General features: G+C 50.4%; 1 protein-coding gene across 2 annotated transcripts in view; it reads left to right on the forward strand.

Annotated features, from left to right (window-relative positions):
- The window catches only part of LOC117002853 (gamma-aminobutyric acid receptor subunit beta-4), a 73468-nt gene that overhangs the window by 20199 nt on the left and 25674 nt on the right, over nucleotides 1-27595 (forward strand). For both annotated transcript variants that reach the window (XM_033072340.2, XM_033072339.2), the window contains exon 3: nucleotides 5639-5706. In XM_033072340.2, the coding sequence (XP_032928231.1) occupies nucleotides 5639-5706 (68 nt within the window). The remainder of the gene's footprint in view (nucleotides 1-5638; nucleotides 5707-27595) is intronic.

Raw genomic sequence — 27595 nt, forward strand, 5'->3', positions numbered from 1 at the left:
GCCTGCTGGCTGGCGTTTTTGAGACGTTCTCTCAGTGCTGCAGCAGAGCCTGTCCTGAGATCTGTAAGCACAGCTATCATGCAGACAGCAATCTGTGAACTCTTGCAATCTTCCTGTGTGCCGAAAACCCAGGAGCATTTCCATTCTGCCTGCACTGGGTGCTGTAAATTTGAGTGTCCTGACAACAGGCTGGCCTCTGAGTTATCTTTTGGGTGGTTCCAAAAAGCTCCGGCACAGGACTAATTAGCCCATCAGCCGAAAATGAATCAAGGCTATCTGTTTGGGGAGGGCCAGAGGGAGATTTATGAAGAGGATGAATGTTTCCATCCTGGCAGCAGCTTCTCAGCCAGCAACAAGCCTGGTGCTGGATGTGCTGCCTTCTGCACCTCCAATTACCTGTGAGCTCTTGGCTCCCAGCTCACCCGTGTGCCAGGCCTTGTGTAACCGGCTCAGGGCCGCACGTAGCCGTGACGTGGGGCTGGGTCTGAGCTGGAGACACAAAGCCAGGCTGCCCTGAGGTTCAGTGCTGGGAACAAAGCACAGGCACCAGCCTGGACAAGCCATTTTCTGCAGCAAGAGCGAGTAGAGGCTGAACGCTCCTGCCTTGTTCAGGAGTGAAGAATAAGGGAGCAGTCCTGGCAGTGGAATGGTGTGCTGGGCATGCCTGTGGTGAGGCTGAGATTGCCCCAGGAGCTGGTTCTGTTGGGTGGGGGGCCACTGAAAACACAAGAGAGCAGCAAACCTGGCTCCCTCCCTGCCTGCCTGCACCACCCTGTGTGTGCAGAAACACTTCACCAGGCAGTGCAGGGTGGGACTGGCTGTTTGGGGGCTGCCCTTCAGCTTCTGGAGGGTTTGCAGTGATGGGTTTTGCATGGATGGAGTCCCATGCCTATGGGTATTTACCATTGCAGCGTAAGGCACAGACCTGTTCTATATGTAGGTTTAGTAACTGAAGCCTCTAATTTTCTCTGGTTGGCTTTGTTTACTCAGCAGAAGAACTAAAAGCAGCTTTCCTGCTGCTGCAGGGATCTCAGAGACTGGTGATGCCACAGGCAGGGTGCAAGCAGGGAATGCTGAGGCTCATGCACAAAGCTGTCTTGAATAATTTCTCCTCTTGTCCAGAAGAGACAGGGCTGTGCTCCCTCCTGCTGCACGCGTGATGCACTTGGATGGCAGGAGCTCACTGCCCCTGTGCCATCTCCAACCTCCTACACACACACAGCAGCTCCCAGGATGGGTGCAGCAGGTCTGGAGATGTTCCTGTGGTGTCAGGAGGATTCTGTACAGGGGAAGGTTGCTTTTTCTTTTGTCTGTATGAGTGTGTCATCGCTTCAGCGGCTGGTTTGTGGATACCAGGCTTTAAAATAGAGATGTAGACAAATTGGCAAAAGGCCAGAGGAGAGCAGCACTAATTGTCAGAGCTTTAGAAAACATGACCTCTGAGGAAAGGTTGAAGAAATCAGGTGCATTTAATCTAGACAAGGCAGTATGGGTGGGGGAGGGAGGGGGATGTCATGGTTTCTCAGAACATAAAAGCTGTTGTTAAGGAAGGATGATTGATTTATTCTTTCACTGTCGTGGGGTGGGGGGGAATGATGAGACCCAACTACATTTAAACTGCAGGGAAGATTTGGGTTTTGGGTATCTAGGAAAAGCCTTCAGTGCAGTGAAAGGCAGGAAGGTATTGTTCAGAGGAGCTGTGAAATTTCTGACACCCTGTTAACGCCTTTGTTCCTGTAGTTCAGACTAAAGGGTAATTTTCAGGCTGATCCCTGTCCCTCAGCAACTGCAAACCTTGGCTGTGCCAGCAGTGCCAAGTCCACGTGGTCAGGAATGCAGGGACCAGGAGCCTTGAAGCGCTGGCTGGAGTTCATAAAAATGATGTGGCTTCAGTGGACCATAAATCCAGCTCTGTTCACCTGCCCACTGGTCTGGAGCCTTCCTGGCTGTGTCTGTGCTGCAGTTGGAGATCTGAAGCAGAGGAACCCAAGCTTGCTCTGGTGTTGACTTCCTTGGGTAGGAGGGAAGAGGGGACAGCTCAGACCATAGCTGAATTATCACCTCCCTGTTTCAATGAATTTTGTGCTTTTGTCTTCAGTGAGCTGTGCAGGCTCAGAAGCAGGCTGAGTCCTGGGAGAGATGTCCCAGCCCAGGCTGCCATCACCCCTGGCTGGAGTGCAGGCACACACAGGCTTGGAAACACAACTTTTCCTCTGCACTTGTGCCGAGTTATTTCTGTTAGCAACGTGACTCCAGGTGCTGGGGCTTTATGCATTATAAAATAAAATGTGAAAATAATAACTGGTTGCTGGGAAAATATTGCAGATTAGCACAACTTGTTCTCTACCTTGACTGTGTTTATATTTGACAAGTATCACTTGCAGAAAAGGGACAGGTTTTATTATAACTCTTTTGTCTGCTTCCCTCCCAACTTCCCAAGTGCATTATTCTCAGGCATCAAACTACTTTCAGGACAAAATGTTGGTGAACTCTCCAGTGGTGGTGAGAAACAGGGATGTGTGAGGGTGCCATTCACTGGTAAAAGTGGCAGAACTTCTCACACTCCCTCCCTCGTGATCTTGCCCACAAATCCTTTCCAGGCAGAAGCTTTTTCTTTAAGGGGAGAAAACCTAGTTCTTTGTACCCACTGGAAAGGCACAGATAAAAGCATGGGCCTTTAATACCAGGTTTATTTCTTTTGCCCTGTCTGGGATCCACAAATGCAGAGTTCTGTCTCTTCTGGACAAATCCAGAGATGATGTTATCCCATATTTGAAATACCCTACTTTTGTATCCCTCTTGCCTGAAGCTATTAACATTGGCAGAATTGATGTCCTTTGTTTATTTTTCTGTACTACTTAAAGTCTGAATGTTGGGCACCAGCTGGCCTGGTTTTCCATTGGGCTGCACTGAGAGTCAGGACATATTTTTGTGTTGGCTGTGGCCACGCTCTTGAACCCCTGTCCTGAGCAGCCTGGGAGCCAGCCTTCCTAACAGGGAGAGGGTGAAAAGGCTTCCCTGGCATCCAGGTGAAGCAGGGGCAGTAAAGGCAGGGCTTGCACTCATTGTTTGTAGGACAGTCACACACAGAAACCCATGGGTCTCACACCCCAGGGCTCGCAGGTGGGCACAGAGCCTCCCAAATTCTCCGGCAGAGAACGTGGAGGAGCTGGCAGTGCCAAAAGGAGCCCTGCTGACTCTGCAGAGAGCTGCTCCCCCCACCCCAGAGCTGCTCCTGGAGCTGGGAGTGGGGAGCTGGAGCTGTCCCTGCCTCTGACACTGAGTCACTGCATGACCCCGGGCTCGGATGCCATGGTGATGAACACAGCACAAATGTCTGCACGGATAGCGCGCCTTGCACGGGCTCTGGCTGTGACAGATATCTGTGTATATCCCACTGCTGCCCTGCTCCCAGCACCCAGCCTGCTGCTCTCACTGGGGGAATGAGCCCTGGCTCCTGGGGAAGGAGGGGATGCAGTGCCACAGTGACACCAGCACGGCTGGGGACAGGCTGGAACCCAGGCAGGCACTGGGGCACTCTTGGAGGAGTCACCTGGAAAGGCTGACCTGGGATGGAGACTTGACAGAGCAAAAGGAATAAAATAGGAATTTATTGAAAGGAATAAAAAGGAATAAAATAGGTATTTATTGAAAGGAATAACATAGGTATTTATTGAAAGGAATAAAATAGGAATTTATTGAAAGGATACACCTTGGGCAGTGCAAGAGCCCAGCCAGGGCTACACCCAAATCAAATCCAAGATGGATCCTGGTCATGAGTTTTTACACTTTTATAATATTTGGTTCATCTTCATATTGGGGTCAATTATCCAACCACAGCCCCAGGCTATGAAGTCTCAGCCCCCTGGCTTGCCCCCTTCCCTTAGCCATTGTTTCTGCTTTTTGGGTATCAGTTGTCCTTGATGCTCTAGCTGGAAAGGAATTGTTTTTGTCTAACTCCCCTGTGAAGAGAACTTACTAACACCTAACATGAAGTTTCAGAGTTACACACTAAGCAGCAGAGTTCTGAAAAATATAAAATCTAAAACCCAAGGCATCAGAGGGAACAGCCTGCACGGCAGAAAAGCTCTGGGATGGGAATGTGGCTCTCCCAGGCTGTGCTGCAGCCCTGTGCGTGGCCCTGACTCTCCTCCTGTAACTAATTAGCCTGCAAGATCCTCAGGGCAGCGCTGACTTCCTCCTCCTGCTATGGCTTCTATCACAAGACCCTGATTTCAGGGGGAAAAAAAATAAAAAAGACAAACTATCAAAGTGAGACTTCCTTAAAAGCTTTGCTGAGCCTGTGTCAGCCTCTGGCACAGGGAGGCTGCGGGAGCATCGTCTCTCCCTGTGACTCTCGGTTATTTCCCCACCTGGTCCCTTGTGAAGGATGAAGGTACAAGCACAGCTGAGATGTGGCTGGGAGGGGATTTCAGAGGCTCCTCGAGGTCTCCTGAGCAGCCCTGCCTCAGGCACCCTGTCAGCAAGCCCGGGGTGCTGGAGCCTGCTCTGCCTCTTTAAGGAGATTTGCATAGCAGGGCCTAATTACAGTGGTTGATTCTGATGTTTTCAGTGTTGTTCATATTCCATTAAAGGATAATGCTGCTTAATTTGCAGCAGAGGGTCTCGGTGAACAGCACACCCAATCACAAGGCACCCCTAATGACACTGCTTCCCTACTTCTGGTAACACATAATTAAAAAATCACTTCATTTCCAGTTGTGTGGTTCTCCCCTCTCCCCCAATCTCCTAATTACTTTCTAAGCCATTTCATGATTATCTGTAAATATTTCAGCACTTAGATCTACTAATGAGTGCATGGAAGAGTTAATACCTTGAGTGGCACAAAGGCTTGCCTTTCCCTTTCTAGTGATGCATTGCAAGGGATCGTTTTCCACCTGGCATGTGTGAGGAAAGGGGCTTTTCTTGGGGTGGGATTGGGTTTGTGCTCTGCCTTTGGGGTTGTTGGCTTGGGCAGGGGAGGGGTAATGTGCAAAAACCCCATCTCCAGCTACAGGAGGGTTTTTACTGGGTTTGGTAGGGGGTGTGTGTCTCATTGTAAATTATTTTATGTGGCTTAAACCCCACTGTAAGGCCTGTCCTGTTCTCTAACCTGAGTTCTGCTCTGAAAAGCCACCTTACAAATGCTGCTTTTTTACTTCACAGATCTGTTTCATGTACTTGTCTGGTGCCTTGGGCATTCAAACTCACTTGGGATTTTCAGACTGAGTGCTCAGAGTGCTGGAGGAGTGAGCTGAGCATCTTTCCTGCCCGTGGCTTGCATGGGCTTGGGTGCTGTGTTCTTTGTGTGGTCAATCAGGACCACCTCATGTGAGCCCACTAGGAGCCTACTGATGGTCTCTGAAGGGATTATTTGGAATAACCAGAGATAATTGTGTTACTAGGGGGTAATTAACTTCCAGGAATTAAAAAAAAATCAAGCTTAGGCTGTGCTACTCCTTGGGGTGAGTCTGTAAGTCTGGGAGTGAGAGAAATCTAATCACTTGAGCACATTCAATTCCATGATACTCAGGGAATGTGGGGCTGCTTCAAATGAAATCCATGCATTTCTAGGCAGTTCTTATATTGCAGATAAGAGAGGAGCACTTGGTCCTAACCCAGCCTATTTGTGTTTCAGGTAACCCTGTCACAGTGGGAATGAGCATCCACATCTCCAGCATTGACCAGATCTCTGAAGTCAACATGGTAAGTTTGGAAAGAAAGAGAAGAAAAGAAAGAAAGTGGGGGAAAAAAAACCTCAAACAAACTTTAAACTGCTCTTCCATTTTCTGGCTGAGATTTACTTCCAAGGCAGTGGCTCCTTGGAAGCATCTGGATCTCTGCTGGCACCTCTGGAGCTTGTGCCATCCCATCCAGGGAAGATTCTTATCCCTTCTGTGCTGGCTGCACAGGCACCTCCTCAAATCAGAAAATCTTATGCTTTGAAATAGAAGATGTGAATTTTATTTTTTTGGTTGATACAGAGGTGGTTTTATGGTCAGTCTGGCCCTGCCAAGTTAAAAACTGTGAGTTTTCATTTCCTGGTGGTAATTCAGCATTTCCTCAGAGATCTGTGCTGGAAAGGAGAGGCATCTAATGGAAATCTGGTTTGGGGTGGCATTGATAGACTGGAGCTTTCCACAGCACTGTGAACAACAAAATAATTACCTGCTCAGGTAGCAATGGTTTGGGGTGAAATCTGTGAAATGTGTTGATTACTTTGGCTGTGGTTTAGGTTCACATTCAGGGCAGCCCTCAGAAGCCCTCAGCCCCCAGCAGAGGACATGGATTTTGTTGTAATTGCCCAAACTTGCCATTTTTCCCCCCTGCCCAGAGGCTTGTCCTGCAGAGGCTTTTTCTTCCCCTTTCCCAGGGCTGAGTGCAGTGGGAGCCTGCTGGCAGTTCCTGTCCAGTTCCTCCCTTCTTGAGCCATGCAGGAGAGCCCTGGGCCAGTTTGGAGCTCTGGCAGTTCAAGTCCATTAAACCCTTGGTGTGCCCCTGCTGCTGTCCCATTTCTCTGTCTCTGGCCTCTCCTGCCCTAATTCTCTTCCACCAGCTCTTCTGCTGCTCTGGGGGAGGAGGGGAGGTGACACACCCTGACCTGGTGGCTTTGTTTCCAAACTGCCTGAAAAGCCTGAATACGAGGGGGGTGACCCAGGGGGAAGAGCCAGCCATGAACCTTCATGTTCCTGTGTGAAAGTTCCTTTTGCTGACCCTGCTGCCATCCCCTGAATTCTCTGTGTTACCTGTGACACCTCAGGCCAGGGACAATGACATTGTGGCCCTAGATTTGGGTACAGAGGCACTGGGTAGCTGTGCTTGAGCTTAGGCTCAGCTTAGCCAATGGCTTAGCCCAGTTCCATCTATCTTGCCTGTCAGGCCACAACTCAACTTGGAGTCATCTCCTCCCCCAGGCTCAGCTTGGACCTGGATGTTCTGGAATGCTGCACCAAATGTCACCCTCCAGCTAGAGGCAGAGGGGACAATTTGGGGTCTGGATCTGTGGCTTAAGGCCAAGACTGGCACAAACATAACTGGGAGGGGCTCAGGGATTTGGTTCTCAGCCCCTGTGAGCCTGGGCAGGTCTGTCCCCAGCACAGGAGGGACAGGGATCTGCTGGGGAGAGTCCAGAGGAGCACCAGGATGATCAGAGGGATGGAGCAGCTCTGCTGGGAGAGCTGGGACTGTTCAGCCTGGAAAAAAGCCACCCTAGGGGTGGCCTTCCAGTAGCTGAAGGGAGCCCACAAAAACAGTGGAGAAAAACTTTTTACAAGGGCCTGGAGTGACAGGACAAGGGGAAATGGATTCAGACTAGGAGAGTAGGTTCACACTGGGAAAAGTTCTTCCCTGTGAGGGTGGGGAGGCCCTGGAACAGAGAGGCTGTGGCTGCCCCATCCCTGGGAATGTCCAAAGCCAGGATGGGATAATGGATGCAGGATGAACCTTCCCCTGGAGAGGTGTCCATGGGCCAAAGGGGCTGATCAAGCTTTGTCCAGCAGGTGTGAGCAGCATTTCCACCCCTGGCACGTAAATGTGGTGCTCTGCCCTCTCCAGTGAGCCCCTGCTTCCCTCTGGCACAGAACTGGGGGACAAACAGCAACAATAATCCCTCTGTGATGCCCAGATTTCCTGGCACAGACCTTCATCCACGTGCTGCTCTGGGTGCTGCAGGGTTTGAGCAGCACAGTGATGGATTTTGGGGGTGGTGGCGTGGCTGTGGTCAGGCTGGGCACCACTGTCCATGCCACACTGCTGTGGGTGTGAAGGAATGTCACTCCTAGGCTTTTGGTTATCCCTCCTGCCTCTCTGTTTGACAAGAATAACCTCCTGCCCATCTTTCCCACATAGATTTGGGCAGGGGGAAAGGGTGTGGAAGGTTTGGGGATGAGAGATGAGGTGGCTGTAGGTGAGAATTTATTCAGGATCAAGATCTCTGAGCAGCATGGTGAGGCAGCTTCAAAAAGGGGTTAAAAATCAGAATCATCTTAAAGAACAAACATTCAGGGAGCAGAAGAGTTCTCATGTGATGCAAGTTTCCAGGCTGAAGGGATTATATGTGCATCATTCTTCTGTGTGACAGATGCCCCGGGGAAAGGGCTGTGTTTTACCCCTGCTCTGGACATGGATACTGGCAAGAAAAACAAGGCATTTTTTTGGCATCCTGTGTGCTTGGGAAAGGAACTGTGCAATGAATAAATTAAAGGCACACAAGTGAAGCTGGGTTGTCATGGCTACCAAATAGCTTCTATTGTTCCACAAGGAGTGTTATTACTTACTGCCCCTTGTAGGATAATTAATTAATCCTCAGACATCCTTTTGGGAACAATGGCCCTGGTGCTGGGACTGGGCAGGCTGAGGAGAGCCCCCAGCTCCCAGGCCTTTCCTGGGACTCCTGGTGCCTGCTGGTGGGGAACAAGTGCTCTCAGTGACCAGACATTGCATGCTTCCCAAAGCTGCTTTCCATGGGAGCCCAGCTGGCTGTGGTGCTGTGGAGGGATCCACTCCATCCACGAGCACTCCTGGCCCTCACTCCCATGGGAGCCCTGTTCCCAAAATGAAGCTGTGGTGACATTCCTGTCCTGGGGGACACAGGGCTCTCTGAAGAGGCAGCACAGCAATGTCCTGATGCTGGATGTTCCCAGGCACTCTGGCACACAGAATGCTTTGCAGCTGCCTGTTGATGCCATGTGTGTTCTGAGACCCAAGGCTGGTGCACTCCAGCTCCCTTGAGGCCATGCCCAGATCCTGTGCCATGACAGGCTGCAGGGTGTTCACAGCTACAGTGAGAACCATCTCCCAGTGATGAGAGACCAAAAGTGCAGCCCTTATTTCAAAAGGTGTCTCCTCCAGGTTGGTGGCAGCTGCTGCCTGTGTGTGGCCTGCCATGTTGCCAAGCTCACTCTCTGGAGTGATGCTTTCTTGCTGTGTACCCCCCTCAGCAGGGCTGAGCAACACCGAGCTGCAGCCTCTGTTCTTGTCAGTGATTAGAAGGATTATTTGCTGAGCCAAGATCAGTGACATCAATTGAAATGTCTGGGGAAGGATGCCAGGGGCCAGGCCAAATAGGTATTGGGGAGGGCACATTTGAGTGGCAGACCCTCTGGGAAGTGCTGATCCATGAAGATGAAAGGCCTTGCTGGAGTCTTTTCATCTCCTGTACAAATTTGCAAGTCGGGGATTTGAAGGCAGGCTGAGAGGAGGAATGTTCCTGCTGCTGTTGAGGAGCTCAGGTGACCCATGAAGGTCAGGAGGATGGATCTCCTGGATAACTCACCCAGCCCATCTCCTCTGAGCTGACCTGGCACTCAGTTGCAGAGAGCAGGGTGATGCCTGCAATGGCTGCTTAGAACAGAGGCTGGACAGAGTTAAAAGAATAAACTGGGTTTTATAAATTAAAAAATTTATTGAAGGTCTTTAACAGGTACACCTTGGGCAGTCAAAATAATAAAGTGTGTATTTATTAAAAGCCCTTAACAGGAACACCTTGGGCAGTCAAAAGCCTCTGAGGCTACACCCAAGATGCACAATGGTCACGAGTATTTTTGGCAGATATAAGTTTGGTCTGTTTGCATATCAGGGGTTAATTGTCCAATTACAGCTTCAGGTAATGAAGTCACATTCCCCCAGTTTGCTCCCCCCCAGTTCACTTCTGTTTGTACCTTTTGGGGCCTGAGGCTGTGATGGTGACCTTGGTTCTCAGGGCTGGAAGGATTGTTTTGTCTGCCCAAAGTGTGAGGAGAGCTCACTGACACTCTGTAAGGAGTTCAGAGTTATTCACTAATGCAGTACAGAACCTGGAAAACATAAAATGTAAAATCTTCAGGCATCAAGGGAACAGCCTGCAGGTGTTTATGGACTCTTGTTGGTGTGCAGGGGCACTGGGGCAGTGACACGTTCAGGTCTCCTGGTGTGCCCAGGTTACTGAGAGCTGCAGCTGGTTCTGAGCTGGCAGATGAAGAGCTGTGGCAGTGAGGAGCTCATGGCACACTCAGCTGGAGCAGCCTGTGGCTGACTGTCCTTGTGCTTCTGCCCAGAATGCTGCCCACAGTGTCTCACCCTAAGGCTCTGGCTCACCCAGCTTGCCCTGCTGGTGCAGTTCTGACAGTGTCCAGTACCAGGGGCTCCAGAAAGAGCTGCAAGTCTTCCCCCACTCTGGATGTGCTTTCCTCCAGCTGAGGACTGGTCTGCTCAGGGTGTGCTGTGTATTCCTGCATGGTGGGACCAGACAAGGACTAGTCCTTCCCATGTTGCCTCTTCCCTCTCTAGCCTGTCTCTGGGGACATATTTTTCTAGCACCAGACAGTTCAGACTCCCTTGAAGTATTAAGGCACTATTTCAATGAGGAAAACTACCAGAAGTTTTGTATGCATTTGAAATAAGAGGAGGTTACCCTTCATAACGCTTCAATTTTCCTGCCCTGTGATCTGTGCAGTCCTAAACCTGCTCCCTCCTGTGTCTGCACACCGTAGACAGCTCGGAGCATCCAGCCATTATAGTCATGATTTCTTTGTGGCTCCTATAATTTATTCATCCCAAGATGCTCTCCTACATCTGCAATAACATCATTTCAGTTTGTTATAGCACCGGCTTTAAAGTTTTATAAACCTGGTGACAAGTTGAAAAGTTACAAGAGGATTGTTGCAGAGGGCTAGTGTAGGAAACAAGGCTTCAGATAAAAACATTTGCAGGAATAGGGGTGTGAAAGGAGGGATGCCTGTGGGATTGTCAGTTCCTTTTGCAGTGAGGAGGGGTTAGGGGTTGGGGCAGGATGCTTGGCTTGATGTTTTGCTTCAGAGAGCCACAGAATGGTCTGGGTTGGAAGGGACTCAAAGCCCATCTCACTCCAAACCAGGACACCTCCCACTCGCCCAGGTGGTTCCAAGCCCTGTCCAGCCTGGCCTTGGACACTTGCAGGGATCCAGAGGCAGGCCCAGCTTCTCTGGGCAAGCTCTTGCAGTGCCTCAGTGGTTCCCAGCCCCGTGCCCCTTTGCCAGGCTGTGCCTTGTTGGAGTGACTGCTCTGGTGCTGGCACGCTGCACTGCATCTCTGTGAGGTTATGGCAGGAAGCATCGTGGCTGTTATTTCCCAACTTCTCCAAGCTTGCTTGAAAAACAAGCTGTCTGCTTTGGCAGATTTCCCTGCTCAAGAGAGATGTAAAGCATGTCTCAAGGCAGCCATGAGCTGCAAGGGCTCTCAACTGGCTTTGAACCCAAAATGAAGTGGACCAGGTTTTGTGTAAGGGTGTTCTTGACCAGGACAGCTCATCCTACAACCTGTTACACCACCAGAGTGGGGCATTCCTCTTCTCACTACATCAAATTTTCCATGTTTTGGGTGTGCTTGGAATAGACTTTGTGGTGGGATCTGTCCTGAGCAGGCTTTGCAGTTCTGTTTTCTCTGGAATACATGTACACCTGCAGTACTGGACAAACACAATTTGCTGCAATGTGCCCTTGAAAAGGATTTTCCATTGCTGTAGGTGTATTGAGCCTTAAAAAGCAAGATTTTAAAGAAGAAAGTTCTACCATTGTGCTGTGCCTTTTAGTACCATCTACTCTCTTCAAATGTGTCAATGTTTTCCTTATTCTTAATTGAAAACATTCTGTTTTGTTGCTGTCTCTTTTCAATGGAGAAATGACATACAGATACTTCTCAGTCTCTATGTCCTTGGGTATCCAAATGTTTTTTAAAAGCAAAGGTTAAAGCATTTAAATCCCACAGTCAGAGTTTTCTGGAGTTATATGCTGTGAGATACAAGTATGACATGACACTCCAGCGCTGCAAATGTTTCTCTGTAGCCTTGGGTATCCCCAGCCCTGTGACACTGTGGGATCTAAACTCTGTGTGTGTGTACACATTACATCTTGGTATTCAAGGCTGCTGAATATTTAGGACTGCCAAAATCTGGGAGGCAGGGCTGGTGCTGAGCTGCAGATGGTGCCCTGTCGTGGTGCTGCAGGGGATGTAGTCCTGCTGGAGTGCTGGAGGCTCCTGATGGAAGTGTTGTAGGTAGCAGAGGGTGCTGTGGGGCTTTGGTTGTAGAGAAGGATTTGGGGGATTCATGCTGGATATCACAAAAAATTTCTTCACTGAATGAGTGGTTAAGAATTTGAACAGGCTCCCCAGGGAAGTGGCAAAGTCACCATCCCTGGCAGTGCTCAGAAACCTGGCAGTTTGTGGTGTGCTTTAGTGGCCATGGGGGTATTGGTCAAAGGTTGGACTTGATGACCTTGGAGGTCTTTTCCAACCTCAGTGATTCTGTGAGATTTGATCTGCTCCTGGTAAGGATGGCAGAGCTCTGGCTTGGGGTGAGCTGTCCCTACAGGCATGGGCAGCTGGGGTTCTGTGCCTTTTTTATACACAAGGGGCTTCTGTGGCTGTGGTCTAAAGCAGGGCATTGCAGCAGACAGCTGGGATGGAAGGTTTCCTCAGGGCTGGTGCCTCAGCACAGCTGGGCTCACACAGCTCTTGGCCCTTCCGCTCCTGCTGTGTGGGGCTGAGTGCATGGCATGGCTGGGAAATCAAACTCTGCTGGTTCTGTACACCTGGAACAGCATTTTCCTCGAGGGGAGGCTGCCAGGGGAGCAAAGGTCCATGTGCACACTGCCATCAGCCACCCTGGGGACCTGCTCACTTTGCTTCCCCAGAGTGGTGAGTGGGACACACAAACACTTGGCAGGCTGAGTGAAAGCAATTTTGATGTTTTTTCCTGCTGCCAGAGGGATGTTTGGAGGAGTAAAAGATGGCTGTGGCAGGGTGGAGAGTAACCTCCAAACCACTCTGGATTTGGCAGCTTTGAGATGCTCTTGTTTGCATGCAGGAGGCACAGCTGCCTGCTCTGGAGAGAGGCAAGAGCAGAATCCACTGAGCTCCAGAAACCTTTGCCAAGCTGCTGTCAGGGACCCACCTCATCTGCCATCGCTAGATTTGGGGTTAGGATGTTTTCATCCTTGCAGCGGTGATATCCTGTGAGTGCTGAGGCTGAGGGTGATTTTCACCAGCACTGACACTGCCTGAAAAGTCAAGGATCAGATGTGCACACCTCACATCACACGATGCCTTTCTTTAACAGAATTCCCACTGCTTGTGCTGAACCATCCCTTGGGCTGGGGCAGTGTGTGAGGACAAGGATCTGGCCCCAGGGGTGCTCTGCAGGGTGGTGGTGGGGAAATTGGGTGCTCAGGTTTAAACAAGGAGTGGTGCCCTGTCTGCCTGGAAGATGGGGATGGCTCTTCCAAAGGGTTGCACAAAATAGTCAAGAATAAAGTGAACCCGTGAAGGGCCTGAAGTGCTCCCCATTCGCTGCTTCTGAAATCAGTTGCAAAGAGATTGTCCTGGCTCAAAAGCTAGAAAATAGGTCAGTGTGACTCATATGTCAATATTTACTGCATTTATGGCAACTTGTAGAAAGGAAAAATCTCGCCTGCCTTCCATAATACTTCACAAGTTATCCCATTCCCATGACAGAGCTCTCCCCGTGCCCTTGCTGCTGGTACTGCTCGGGCTGCAGTGACAGCCCAGTAAATTCACTACTACTTAGAGTCCAGTTGCTAAGTAACACGGCAAAGATCACCATGCAGCCTCTCCAAATGCCCCAATCTGCACAGAGCCCCAGGAATTCCTTTGGAGGGCTCAAGGACTGGGTGCCTTGGGGCAGGGAGCAGCAGTCCTGAGGCTCTGCTGGTGCCAGGGGACAGCTCCACTGCTTCCCCAAAAAGGGCTCCCCTGGGCTTGTGCTGATGGGCTGTGACTTTTTCACATTAGTGATGACCTTGAATGAATATTTTTGTTGGCCAAATGGCACGATTTGGCCATAAGTAGGAGGTGAACTGTGGGAACCTTGCTGGAGCAAGCTCTCAGTTGAGGAGAGACAAGGGAATGATTCCCTCTTGCCCCTGGAGCTTTCTGTTCTACACTGCTTGTGTCTGCCTGGGGATCTCCCTGCATTCACCTGAGAGTTTGCAGAATGCTCTTTGCATAATGGGAAGTTGTGGGTGATGGGAAAAGCTGTGGGGTGAACTGGCCCATTCCCAACCCAGAGCTTGGGGTTTGCAGCACAAACAAAACCTGGTGGCGATGCTTGTCAAGAGTGCTGCCCCTCTGTGACTCCACGGGGCTGCTCTCCCTGAGGAGCTCTGCGAGTCCTCCAGAGCCATCCAAGCCTGGGGAGGGCTGACAGCCCTGCCCCAGCTCTCAGAGCTGGAATTCCCACGTTTTGCTCAGCAGGCAGTTCCCAAACGGGGCCATTTGGGTGCAGTCCCAGAAAAGGCCGAGTTCACTGTGCACTTGGGAGGCGGCTGCGCCCCACGCCAGCGAGGATTGCTGCTGGGGAGGAGGAGAGGCTGTGGCTGGATGGTTTGCAGCATGCTTTCAGCTCAACAGGGCTATGCATTGCAGTGCTCCATCTGTTCCTCTAGCAGCCCAGTTATCTTTAGCTCTGAGCATGTTGTATGGTGCTGGTATGAACCACTTCAGCTTGCACCCCAGCATCCCTGTAGTAGTTAGAATTCCTACTGCACAAAACTGCCTGGGATCATTTCCCTCCACATCCCCCCCACCCCTGCTTAAATTTTTATTCATGTTTTTACATGGGCAAAACTCCCCCAGCCTATATATATTTTATATATATACATGTATTAAAAAGCTGGCTCTGTTTGAGAGCAATGTTCCAAACTGCCACCTGTTTCAACAGCAATGTTGCAGCATTGGAGAGGATTACTGCAGAATGCTAAAGTAGCTTTCCCCCCAAGTAAAAGCTTCATCTGATTTGATTGAAAACCAAATTAGACCTTGAGAATCTGACCTTCTGACATCCTGTCATATATACATTTAAAGCACCCAGCAACAGAGAATGTATTTGTGCAAGAGTGCCAGTACCTCAATATAGAACCTAAATCCAAACACTTGTGCTTGTGTGTCGTGCTGCTATTTGAATATGTAAATAAATGGGGCTATAAATAGCTCTATATGTTATGTACATGTTAAGTGAAGGTGGCAGATCCGACAGCTGAATGGCTCTGCTGTTTCTGAATGCTGGGAGAGGCTCCCCACATCTCATGCATGCTCCTACCCCTCTCAGCCTCTCTGCTATCACATTTTTCAGGCCTCTGGAGAAGATCGTGTGTGGGGACAGGAGCTGTTAATATTCTGAGTCTGTGCTGAGTTGCTAGGCTACAGAGAAAAAGGAACATTCAAGGAAAAGGGATGGTAGAAGGAAGAGGGTCTGCTGAGCTGTTTGGAGATCCAGAGAGCATCTCTGAGGTCCTCTAGTCAGATGAAGGGATCATTTTGGGGAAGGAGGGCTGGCATGCCTGTGGGATCAGCTGTGGGTAGTCCCTGCTGCCTTGGCACAAACAGAATCTCAGGCCAGCCCCAGCCAGAAAAAAATGGCAGAGGAGGGAGTGAAAGGCAAGATCCATTGTCCCCTCCCTGCCAGGTGTGCACAGCTGGTCTCCACTGCCTGCCCAGGCTGTGCTGGGGCACCAAGCTGAGCATGGCACCTCATCCCTCCCTGCCTGCATCTTCCAGGTGTGCTGGGCTCCCATCTGAGGCTCTGCTGAGGAGGGAAGCAAACCCAAAACCTGCTCATTGCTTACAGGTTGGACCTCATCTCCTTTTCCCTCTGCAGCACCCTGCTAGCCCAGTGTCTCCTGTATCTTCAGTGTGGCTGCAGGGGAAGGCAGCTGTGGCTTCTGTGCCCCTGCCCACCTTCTGATACACCAAGCACTGACCCTTTCATCCATCAAGAGTTTGCAGCTAGGATTGCAGAGGTTTTACAATACACAAGCTCCTGGCTGAGCCCTGTTAGCCCAAGTTTGCCCCAAAAAGGAGTGTCAGGTATTTAGCTGTACCAGCTGGGAGCCATCAGACCTTTCAGGTTCTGTGTCTTCTACTCTTCTGGAGGGAGGGATGGGTTTGCCCTATGTTTCTCTCCATATCAGATCCCTCAGGAAAAAAAAATAAACAGTCTTTTTGGGTATTTTTGTTATCTGGATACTTTATTTACTGAGCTCACGTGGGCTCCCTGCCAACTCTGCAAATAGAGCTCCTTGGCTCCAGGGCTGTTGGTCCTGGTGCTGCAGCGAGCACTCAGCATGGACAGGGACTGCAGCTTGTCCTCCCCGTCCAGTTGGCTGTGAAGTCAAAGTCTGCTCTGCTTGTGGACCTCCACAGCCTGCTGAAACCTCTTCTTTTTTTCATTTTCCCCCCTTCATGCACCCTGTAATAAGCTTGGCTCGTTCAGCAGAATCAGGAGTGCAGTGAACAGCTGCAGTGTGGATGCTGTTTGAGTGCCAGCAGCACCCACCCCTCAGTCTGTGATCCCACAGCCAGGACTGGCATGGATGGAGGGGGGAGGCCAGCCTGGTCCTTCTGGTGGGCACTCTGCTGGCCTCAGCCTGGGCTGCAACAACCAGGGGCAGCCTAACCACGGATGGGGGAGGAGGTTTCCATCACCCATCCATCATGACTGCTGCTTTCCAGCAGAAATTCTTTCCTAGAACACATCTGGTGATAGCCCTGCCCTTTCTTGCTGTCCCAGCATGACTGGGCAGGGCTGTGTCCACTCTACAGCTGACAAAGCTGATTGCTGGCCCTTCTCTCTGCCACCATTCCCTCTCACTGAGCTTGTCCCCTGAGGTGTGAATATCCTGCACACATACAGCTGTATATTCTGCAGAATAGTCACTGCAGAAAGTCACCCTTGATACAGAACTGTCTCTGGGTGCAGGAGTCTGAGGATTTGCAGGTGAAGTGGTTTGTATCCACTTCACCTGTTCCTGTTGAAAATCAGGACTTGTTTTCCCAGCCCCAGGGCTGCCATCCTGTGTGCTGACACCTAACTGACCCCCCCTGCCAGAAATGTGTTCTGCTCTCCACCATCTACTGCATCCTTCCTACGTGACCAAACTCTGCTTTCTACAGGAACAAACACCAATCTAAGTTTTTGGTCAAGCCAATCTGTGCCTAGTTGAGGTGATGGTTTCACCCAGGAGGTGCTACTTGTCTTAAATGATTTGCTTGCCTCTGGCTAACTCCTGGGAAATGACATCTTTCTGGCAATTTTTGGAACCTTCCTTCCCTAACTTAAAACAATGTCTTCAAAGTCCTCTGGATATTGTTGCAGAGTCTCATGGTTTCAGTGCTCAGAGCTGGATATACATTAATTTTATTTTGCCATGTTAAGTAATATATTTTTAAATTTTATTTTGCCATGTTCAGTAATATATTTTTAAATTTTATTTTGCCATGTAAAGTAATAATATTGCTTTATTTATAATATGAATTCCTACCTCTGCAGCCCCAAACTGCACTGGAGGTCTTGACAGCACAGGGAATTACAAGCTCTGTCTTAATTTTTTTCCTCAGGGAGGAAAAAACAATTTCTGTGTTTACACACTTAGCACTTGCCCAGAGATGTGGGGGAAAGGTTTAGGAAGCATCACTCATCTTCCAGCATCAGCTTTCCCTTGACATAATCCAGTTTTCTTCCTCCATCCTTCCCAGAGCTTTGGAAACTGATATCTTCACTAGTCGCTGTCCAAATGTCTCACTCAGATTTAATTTACTCTAATAGGCTGGTTGTTGCATGTTTAATTAAATACCAAGTAATTATTAAAAGCATTTTTGAGCTTTCATGGCTGTATATTAGATATGCCAATATGTGTGTACAGGAGGACACTGGCAGCACAGGCTGTAAGGCAGGAGGGCAGTGCCAGGAAGGAGAGGAAAGGGGAGTTGAGAGCTGGGATTCAGGCACCAGCACTGTGGAGGGCAGTGGGGTAGGGAGCTGGAGTAGTGCAGGTCATCACTGGAAGGTGAAAATGGTCTTGGAGAGCACCAGGGTTTTCTGTGGTGGGTCAGCATAATCTGTTTTAAATCACCAAGCACTTCACACCAAGCTTTTTTGTAATAAAAGTAAGTTCTTGGATTCCCTTTCCCAGCTCTGCAATGCCTGGTGGTAATTCTTCTCCACAGAGATGGGACATTAATGCTTGTGTCCCACACTGTGGGCATGGGCAGGCCTGGGGAGAGGTTAAGAGAGCTCACAAAAGGGGCTAGGTTAAGATTTTGCCTTAAGTAATATGGTAAAGGTGAGAAGGGACTTGGGAAGACTTGGAGCAGCCATTTGGAGACATCTGATGCTCTAACAAAACATAAATGTGAGTTCCCTATCAGCTCCCAGCCCATCTAGGATTAGAAGATGGTGTAACAGCATCCCTATCTGCCCCAAAAAGGACAAATTCATGTAGGGCTTTCCCAGATTTATGTATGGACTTTCATCTCAGCCCTTAGAGGGGTCTGTGGCCAAAGTGTGCCTTTCTGTGCTGGATTGCCATGGCAAGCACAGGAAACAAAACTGAGTGGCTGCTCTCAGGAAAAGGCAATTCCTTAAGTTGTGCTGGGTTTTGAGAGCAATCTAGCTGGTGGTGCACAAAGAGAAGTGAGGGGCAGAAAGGGCTCTGGGTTTGGCCTGGCTGCTGGCACCTGGGGGGACAGAGTGAGGAGAGAGCTCAGAGCCATGGAGAGCACAGCTCACAGGGATGGAGAGCACAGCTCACAGGGATGGAGAGCACAGCTCAGAGCCATGGAGAGCACAGCTCAGAGCCATGGAGAGCACAGCTCACAGGGATGGAGAGCACAGCTCACAGGGATGGAGAGCACAGCTCACAGCCATGGAGAGCACAGCTCACAGGGATAGAGAGAGCACAGCTCACAGCCATGGAGAGCACAGCTCACAGCCATGGAGAGCACAGCTCACAGGGATAGAGAGAGCACAGCTCACAGCCATGGAGAGCACAGCTCACAGCCATGGAGAGCACAGCTCAGAGCCATGGAGAGCACAGCTCAGAGCCATGGAGAGCACAGCTCAGAGCCATGGAGCTCACAGGGATGGAGAGCACAGCTCACAGGGATGGAGAGCACAGCTCACAGGGATGGGGAGCACAGCTCAGAGCCATGGAGAGCACAGCTCAGAGCCATGGAGAGCACAGCTCAGAGCCATGGAGAGCACAGCTCAGAGCCATGGAGAGCACAGCTCAGAGCCATGGAGAGCACAGCTCAGAGCCATGGAGCTCACAGGGATGGAGAGCACAGCTCACAGGGATGGAGAGCACAGCTCACAGGGATGGAGAGCACAGCTCACAGGGATGGGGAGCACAGCTCAGAGCCATGGAGAGCACAGCTCAGAGCCATGGAGAGCACAGCTCAGAGCCATGGAGAGCACAGCTCACAGGGATGGAGAGCACAGCTCACAGGGATGGAGAGCACAGCTCAGAGCCATGGAGAGCACAGCTCACAGGGATGGAGAGCACAGCTCACAGCCATGGAGAGCACAGCTCAGAGCCATGGAGAGCACAGCTCACAGGGATGGAGAGCACAGCTCACAGGGATGGAGAGCACAGCTCACAGCCATGGAGAGCACAGCTCACAGGGATGGGGAGCACAGCTCACAGATTTCATTGCTCAGGGGTAGAAATTGCCTGCTGTTGTTTTCAAAGCTGTTGCCTGAGGAAGGTTTGCTGCAGGTTGTGATTTTGGGATTGCTGCCTGTAACTCTGAGCAAGGTTCTGCCTGTGCTCACAGAGCAGGTGATGCTTGTCCCTGTGCCCATCATTCTGTCTCTTTGCTCTCACTTTGCACTTCCAGCAGCACTGGGGCAGTCCAGCAGGTGACACATGGGGCTCAGTCAGGGCACTGAGGGGCAGGCTCAGGACTCTGGAGCTCTTGTCTCAGCAGATCCCCTTGGCTGAGAACTCAGCTATGTCCTCTAAAGTGACACCTGCAGGGCCAGCGCCATTCCAGGTGCTGCAGGGAGAGGGCCAGGCAGGAGAGAAATAGGGCAACAAAGCCACACTTTGCCGGCACACCCTGAGTTGTTGAGGATATTGCCGACACCTGTCCCAGTTTCTGGTCATGCATTCAGCAATTAAACACATGCAAATTACTACAAAAGTAGATCAGATTAGTGAGGGGAACATATCCATGCCAAGTACTTCTCAGGTCTGGAAGAAAATGAGTTCAAGAGCACACAGACCTGCAGCACAGAAGGGCACAGAGTATATCCAAGAAGCCAGCCCTTCCTTGCACTGCTGGAAGAGTGCTCATCCTGATTCCCAAGTCAGTGCTGACATCTGGCTATTCAAAAAGAGAGGTGGAAAAAGATTTGGTCTTTCCTGCCTGCTAGGCTGAAGTGTAGGGAGAAGGGCAGTAATTGAAATATTTGTCATTTTATGTACAACAGCTGTCATGCACAACTTCAGACTTGTAAGCTGGGCACTGGCACTTGCACCAAAACAGAAATTAAAAGCAGTGTTTTGGCAGGATGCTCTCCCCATGAAAAGTACAGTAAGTACAAATCTGCTGCCTCCTGCCTCAAGCAAAGGTAAGAGCCTGAACAGACTCTGCTGTCTGGGGGCTGGACAGGCTCCTGGCAGGTATTCACTCCTGGCAGGTTAAGTGGTGGACATTGAGCTCTGGGATGCCTTGATTTATCTCTTTGGAGATGGACAATCCCACGTGAGGGCTGAGTGGTTTTCTTTGGTGAGCTTGCTGAGAGGAAGGGCTGAGGCTGTTGTGCTCTGTCCTTCCTCATATTCCTGTACATTCCTCTACATTCCTCTTTATTGCTGTACATCCCTGTACATTCCTCTTTATTCCTGTACATTCTTATTTATTCCTGTAAATTCCTACTGTACATTCCTGTACATTCCTCTACATTCCTCTTTATTCCTGTATATTTCTGTACATTCCTCTTTATTGCTGTACATCCCTGTACATTCCTGTATATTCCTCTTTATTCTTGTACATTCCTGTAAATTCCTCTACATTCCTCTACATCCCTGTCCATTCCTCTGCATTCCTGTATATTCCTGTACATTTCTCTACATCCCTGTAAATTCCTCTACATTCCTGTACATTTCTCTTTATTCCTCTACATTCCTGTATATTCCTGTACATTCCTGTAAATTTCTGTACATTCCTGTATATTCCTGTACCTTCTTGTACATATTCCTCTACATTCCTGTACATTTTACACCGTTCCAACCCCTTGCAGCTGACTGCAGGCAAATCCTGTCTTCTCCCCTTCAAAACAATTCCTCCTATTTCTCCTATCCCCTCCTTCAAATGAAACATACTTGAGGACTACTTTGTCCTTTAATTTCTTTCCCAAGAATGACGGGAACAAGAGCTGGTGTTTAATCATCAAAGAAGTTGAAGCCAGCAAACTGTTCATTAGTCTCTGGCAGTGGCAGCTTGGTTTTTACTAAGTCAGATGTTCCATTTTTCTCCCTTTTTCTGGAGCATCTTGGCTTTCCTAATGTTCTTTTGTGATCTTGGACAAGGAGACCATATGTCATTTGCTTATATAGGGAAGGACTTTTATTTGGTTGCTTCTCCAAAAGGAGGTTTTTTATCAAAGTCAGGGGGGAAAAAAGTCAAGTGGTACAGCTAGAGCTGGAGATGAGTTGCAAAACCTCCTTTATCCCTCATGCCCAGAGTCCTGCAGCAGCAGAAGAGCAAAAGAAAAGTGAAAAAAAAAGCAGAAGAGAAAAGTTATTGTTCCCAGTGCCTCACAAGTGCTTGGTGAAACAGCCTCCAGTAGAGCCTGGAACAGTCACCTTCACTTTCAAAGCCCCACTGAAAGGTATCCAACTCATTTGTCATCCACAAAAATGGACCAGCACAGGCAATGGCTGTGTTGCCAGAACTGCTGGATTCTGAGCAAATATTTGACCTCTCCACACACGTTATTCTTTCAATTCCTGATCCTGGTGCCTGAGTCTAGGGGAGCCCCTAATGAGCCTGCACACTTCTGCCTCTGGACTGGTTCAGTGCTGAGGCTTCTCTGGGTCACAGAGAAGGAAAATGATCTGCCCCAGCCTGCCCATGATGTGTGTCTCTTAGGGGATTTAGGGAGAGCTGCCTGGGAGTTCTGCTCAAATCTGGGAGCAGGTGGAAGATGAAGCCTTGCAGCAGCAGGCTCAGCATCCTTGAGCTATTCTTTCCTGTGAGATCCTTTCCATATCATCTTGAATGTATTTTCCATATTAATGCTCAGACCTTCCAAAATACTCTTCTGCTCCTGACTTCATGCTTTTGTAACATCTAATTGCACAGGCTCTGTGGAAAGTTATTTCCATTACCTTGCCTTCAGTCTATTCTTGTGCAAAAACCCATTGCTGAATATCAGACTCTGCCAGAGCTCTGCTCTGTGCTTAACCCCTGCTCCAGTTCTCCCTGCCTTGCTGTCTCCTGCTTCTGTCAGAGCCTCTCAACTACTTCTGAGAGTGTTTGTAGTTATTTGTGCTCTGATGAGTAACCCTGAAGTGTCTAAAAGGGGGTGGGACCCTGTGAGCCTGAGAGCACAAGGTTGTGGTTGTTTACCAGCTCAGTACGAGCACTACAAGGAGTTGGAAAAGAGAAAACCTGATTTGCAGCTGTTTAAAGGGATGTGCATACAGTGAAGAACTCAGCTGTGGGACTCACGGCCACAGGAGTGCAGATGCCAAAGGTTGAATATTTTGAGAAATAAGATGAGCTCTCATAAGAGAAACTGAGTATCTTCAATTAAGAGGGTACCAGCTCTGACTGAGGAGATCCTTAAGTCCAAATAGCTGCAGAACTAAGCACCACAACAAAGACCCTTTTTACCTTATATTCCTCCCTGCCATTCTCTTTCCTTTCTGAAGACAGGCTGTGACTCTACAAAGACTTTTGTTCTGACACCGGTGTCTCCAAAACCAGCACAAACATTTGTAAAATGTAAAAGATTTGTAAGAACTCCCCTTGGGTTCACAGCAGGTTTGTGTCCTGCATACTGACACAGGACTGCAGGGGAAGAGAGGCTCCTTAATTCTGTATCCCTCCTCCCTCTGCAGTGGCAGAAGGGGACACGATGCCTTAACTGCTCCTGTCCACCCCTTGCTGTTCTTTGGTCTGTAGAAAAGCTCAGGTTCCCAGGCTGAGCTGACTCCCTGTGTCCCTTGGTGGTCTGGGCACATCCCTGCACACTATTAACACACAAACAACTGCTCTGTGTCCTCACTGAGTTATGTGGGTTCAGATAATATCTGCGAGCTTCAGCATCCTGCAGTCTGTCAGTGCTTCAGCAGCACCCAGCTGTGCTCCCACAGCAGGACTGGCTCCTCTCACATCCCCTGCTTTCACAAATCCTCTCACTGCCTTGGTCCTCCCCAAACTTTGCCTTCCTCTGCACAAGTGTGTTTGTTCCTTTGCTCAGATCTGGCATCTTAGCCTGGGACACTTCTCCCAGGGGCAGCTCTGGTGTCATTTCTGCTCCTGGGCTGCACAGAGCCAGCCCCGGTGGGGAGGGGTCCAGGGCCAGCCCAGGTTTGCTTGCCAAGGAGCATTTCACTCCCAAAAGGGGCTCTGTGAGGTGGAGGAGGAGAAGCACCTTAGAGGACAGATGTTAATAAAGGTGTTTGGAAAATGAGCCAGTGGAAATTCATTCTTGAATTCATACCAATAGTGCCAGCTTATTTCCCTTCTTGCTGTGACTCAGCTGCTGTTCCCTCAGACTTCTGTGCCCTGTCCTCTGAGAGTCTGGGGAATCCCTGTGCATGCTTGGCTGAGTTTGTTGCCTCTGGGGTTGTGCAGGAAATACCTTCCTCCATTCATGCCCCTGCCGTGTCAACATTCACTCACACTGCACACCATCTTTGGTTTTGGGGTGCCAGACCAGCCTCAGGACAGGCTGGAATTATCAGCATCCCCTCATCTGGAGATGGATGTTAGCATCCCTGCCCTCAGCAGCTGGTAGGACACCCCATCACTCCAACACCTGGGGTAATCTCCTCTTCTTTCTGCAGAATTCTTTGTGTCCCTCCAGGTGCACTCACAGGGCAGCACCTCTGCCCCATGAGTGTCTGCCAGCTCCCACCTCTGCCTTGTGTGCTTCACAGGGCAGGAAGGAGGAGACAGGAAAAAGCCTTTGGAGAGGCTGTGGAAAATTTGGGAGCAGGGGCGTCCAGGGGGGCTGGATACAGCTCACACAGAGCTGCTCAGCAGAGCACACTGAGCCAGGCATGTGCAGGGATCCCTCAGGGACAGCCAGGCTCAGCAGATTCCCAGCTTTGCAGCAGGCTGAGGTGCCACCTGAGCTCCGGGAGGGGAGCTGTGCTGCCCAGAGCACGCTGCTGGGACAGGAGGGCAGCTCAGGGATGAGGCTGATGCTCAGGGATGAGGCTGATGCTCTGGGATGAGGCTGATGCTCAGGGATGAGGCTGATGCTCTGGGATGAGGCTGATGCTCAAGGATGAGGCTGATGCTCTGGGATCAGGCTGATGCTCTGGGATGAGGTTGATGCTCAAGGATGAGGTTGATGCTCAGGGATCAGGCTGATGCTCAGGGATGAGGCTGATGCTCAGGGATCAGGCTGATGCTCAAGGATGAGGTTGATGCTCAGGGATCAGGCTGATGCTCAAGGATGAGGCTGATGCTCAGGGGTGAGTTTGATGCTCAGGGATGCTGCTGATGCTCAAGGATCAGGCTGATGCTCAGGGATGAGGTTGATGCTCTGGGATCAGGCTGATGCTCAGGGATGCTGCTGCAGGGGGTTAAAGTGCTGGGAGTGGTGCTGGAGCTGGGAGCTGCTGGGTACCACAAACTGAGGGGTCTGGGCACTGCTGGGCTGGCAGAGATGGAGGAGAGGCTTGTTCTGAAACACACAGGCCCTTTTAGCAAAGAGGCACGTGCTTTTTAGGTCAGTGAGCCTCAGCAGGGCTGAAACAGCTTCCCCCTTGGCCGGAGGTGTGGATTCTGGCATTTCAGCCTCCCACAGGGGGATGCTGGGCAGGGCAGGGGCAGCCTGACACGGCCAGTTGAGCTCTGGTAGCAAAGCCCAGCTGGACTGAGTTTCAGGTATCCTTGCAAAACTTGCTTTTCCTTGGGATGGAAAAAGGAAGAACAAGGGGTGGCATGCAATGTCTGGTCATATCCACCCTTCAAAAACCCCCTTTGCCCTGACCCAGCTTTTTTTTTTTTTAATTAATTCCGGTTGAACACTTTCCAAAGTGCAACCTGCAGGGAGTTTCTGATGAGGAGAGGTGTCTCCCTCCTTGCAGCCTCTCCTCCCCCAGCAGGCACCAGATGAAGCAGGAGGTTGCACAGGGTGTCCTGGCACACCTGTGCCCCTTCCAGTGTGGGTCCTGCCTTCCATCCCAGTGCAGATCAACTTGGCAGGGCGAGCTGGCAGCTCCCCACAAAGCTCTCCCATCTTGCCCCAGCTGTGATGGTCATGGGCAGACTCTGGCCCTGCCTGAGCATTTTATGGTCCTGCACAAAGAGCCAGTGGGATCCATCCTTTGGAAGCATTTTTGTTGCTGCTGGAGCTGCACTGGTGCAGGGTGGGGAGGGTCCAGGCTCCAGTTCAGAGGCAAGTGGAAAGTCAGATTTTCCTGCACCTCTCCTTTGCTCCTCCAGCAGCACCAGTGGAGAACTCTGCTTACTGGGGATGTGTGCAGAGAGAAAAATCCCTCACTAACCCCTGGCACAGGCAGCAGGGAGATCCAGCTGTGCTGTCCCACCAAAGTGCCTCAGTGATGGGGTGGAAGGAAGAGCTGGAAGGGTGTGTGGGCTCCAGGGGTGTTTGAATTCAAAATTCTTCACTGAGCCCAGTAAACTGGCCAACCTCTGTCAGCTGATGATTCTGGGAAACACAGCTAGTGCAATATCTGTGGCATCAGCAGGCCTGTGAGTGCCATGGATTAGTGGGAGGTTTGGGAAAGCCTTACATTAGCCCAGTGGCAGATAGAACCCCACAACAAAGGCATCAACATCCAAGACTTGGAGGAAAATCGGGCTCAGTACTTGTGATTGCTGAACCTGTGAACCCCTGCATGCCTTGGCTCCATCTGCCCATCCTGCTGCTGCTGCAGAACGATGCCACCCTTGGCCATTTTGGTGTGTGCCTCTGAAAGGAAGGCTGGGATTAAGATCTCAGCAGCTCTGGAGCCTGGCCAGGCTGTGATGTCAGGGTGGCACTTGGGTACTTCATAACTGCCTGACCAGGAAAGGGGGTGAAGGGAAGGCAAGCTCACTGCTGCCTCTGCTGGGTTCTGCCCCTCTGCATGCTGCCAGTGCTGCCTCCAGCCTGCCCCAGCCTGTTGGATCCCACAAACCTGGGGTTTGGAGCTTTCTGTGCTTTCTGGCACTGACCCCCTGCAGAACACTGCTTTGGACCTGAGCCCTTGGAGAAGGCTCCAAATTTGAGTGATGGAGTTAAAATCACAGGTGTACAGTTAAATAGAAGTGTGTGTTTTCACATGGTGAAGGGTTTGGAATTTGAGGTTTTTGTAATATAGTAATGGGTATGGGACAAGATGGAGGAATTTGAGTGGTGTCTCTTTCTGTGCTCATCTTCCTTCTTCATGGTTTCAGGCAGCAGTTTCTGGTTGGACAGTCAGTGCTGCACTGAGGATCACGGGAGTTTGGTTGTTGGGTTAAAAGTACAAATAATACAGGTGTTAGTTCTCTATTGGACTGTTTAGCTCTAAGAGACCTTGTAGCTAGCTGGATTAATCTCCATTTTGCTCTCTTTTAGCTGGTGGCTGGAAGTGTTGCTGAATTTTCTGTACTTTAGATAAGATTTAATAAACAACCGAGCCCGAACATGAGGAAATCTGTTTCCTTCATGTGTTTTTTAATCCTGGCTCTGAGTGAAGACAGAAGAAACTCCAGACAAACCATGAATTAAGTGGTGCAAACACCACCCTGTTACACCTGCCCTGTCCCTCTTCCCCACAGCTTGGCTCTGTGCCCATCCCACGTCAGTGCCCCTGGTCCTGCCAGGGAGGGCTGACCACTGTGGGGTGGACACCTGCCCTGCTCTTCCTTCTGCCCAGAAACCCTGCCAGAAAACAGCCTGATGAGAGCAGCAGAACAAGAAGTGGAGCACAGGAATCAGCAGAGAGGGAGGCTGAGGGAAACCTGAGGCACTGTGTGAACCATGATGATCAAGTGCTGACATCCACGGTACTGCCCACAGAAATCTGTTGTGCCAAGAGAGCCAGGCAGGTTGGAGAACAGAGCTCAGCCCTGGGCTGGGCTGGCTGCTCTTCCCCAGGAAGGTCTCTGCACCTGAACAACAGCCTCTAGCTGATGGCTGGGGCGTAGGCTTTTCTTCCTGCACCCATCTGAGTTTGTCCCCAGCAGTGCTGTCCCAGTGGTGTCCCCATCTGGGAGTACAGAGCATGTGTTCAGAAGGTGCTTGGTTGACTCTGTAAGCACCTTGCCCTTTCTGTCCTCTGGAGATCAGTGCCACCTCTTGCCTGCTGCTGCCTGGAGGCTGGCAGGAGCCTGCATGGCAGCAGGGTGGCCTGGTTAGGGGTGAGGTGTTGCAGGGCTCTGTCAAGGGTTAGGAAAATGCAGGTCAGTGAGGGAGCTTGCCAAGATGTGGGTGGAATTCTCAAAAGGGGAATGGAAAGGATGCCTCTGTAGCCAGGAATACCAGAGGTGAGGGATGAGTCTGTTACCAATGGGGTAAGAGAATTTGGGTGCTCTGCTCCTCTGTGCTCTCACTGCAGTGCAGCCCCAAGCACCCTGGGGTGATTCTGGGGACAGCACCTTCCTTTGC

This window comes from Catharus ustulatus, chromosome 14 (genome assembly GCF_009819885.2).
Source record: "Catharus ustulatus isolate bCatUst1 chromosome 14, bCatUst1.pri.v2, whole genome shotgun sequence".
Classification (NCBI taxonomy): domain Eukaryota; kingdom Metazoa; phylum Chordata; class Aves; order Passeriformes; family Turdidae; genus Catharus; species Catharus ustulatus.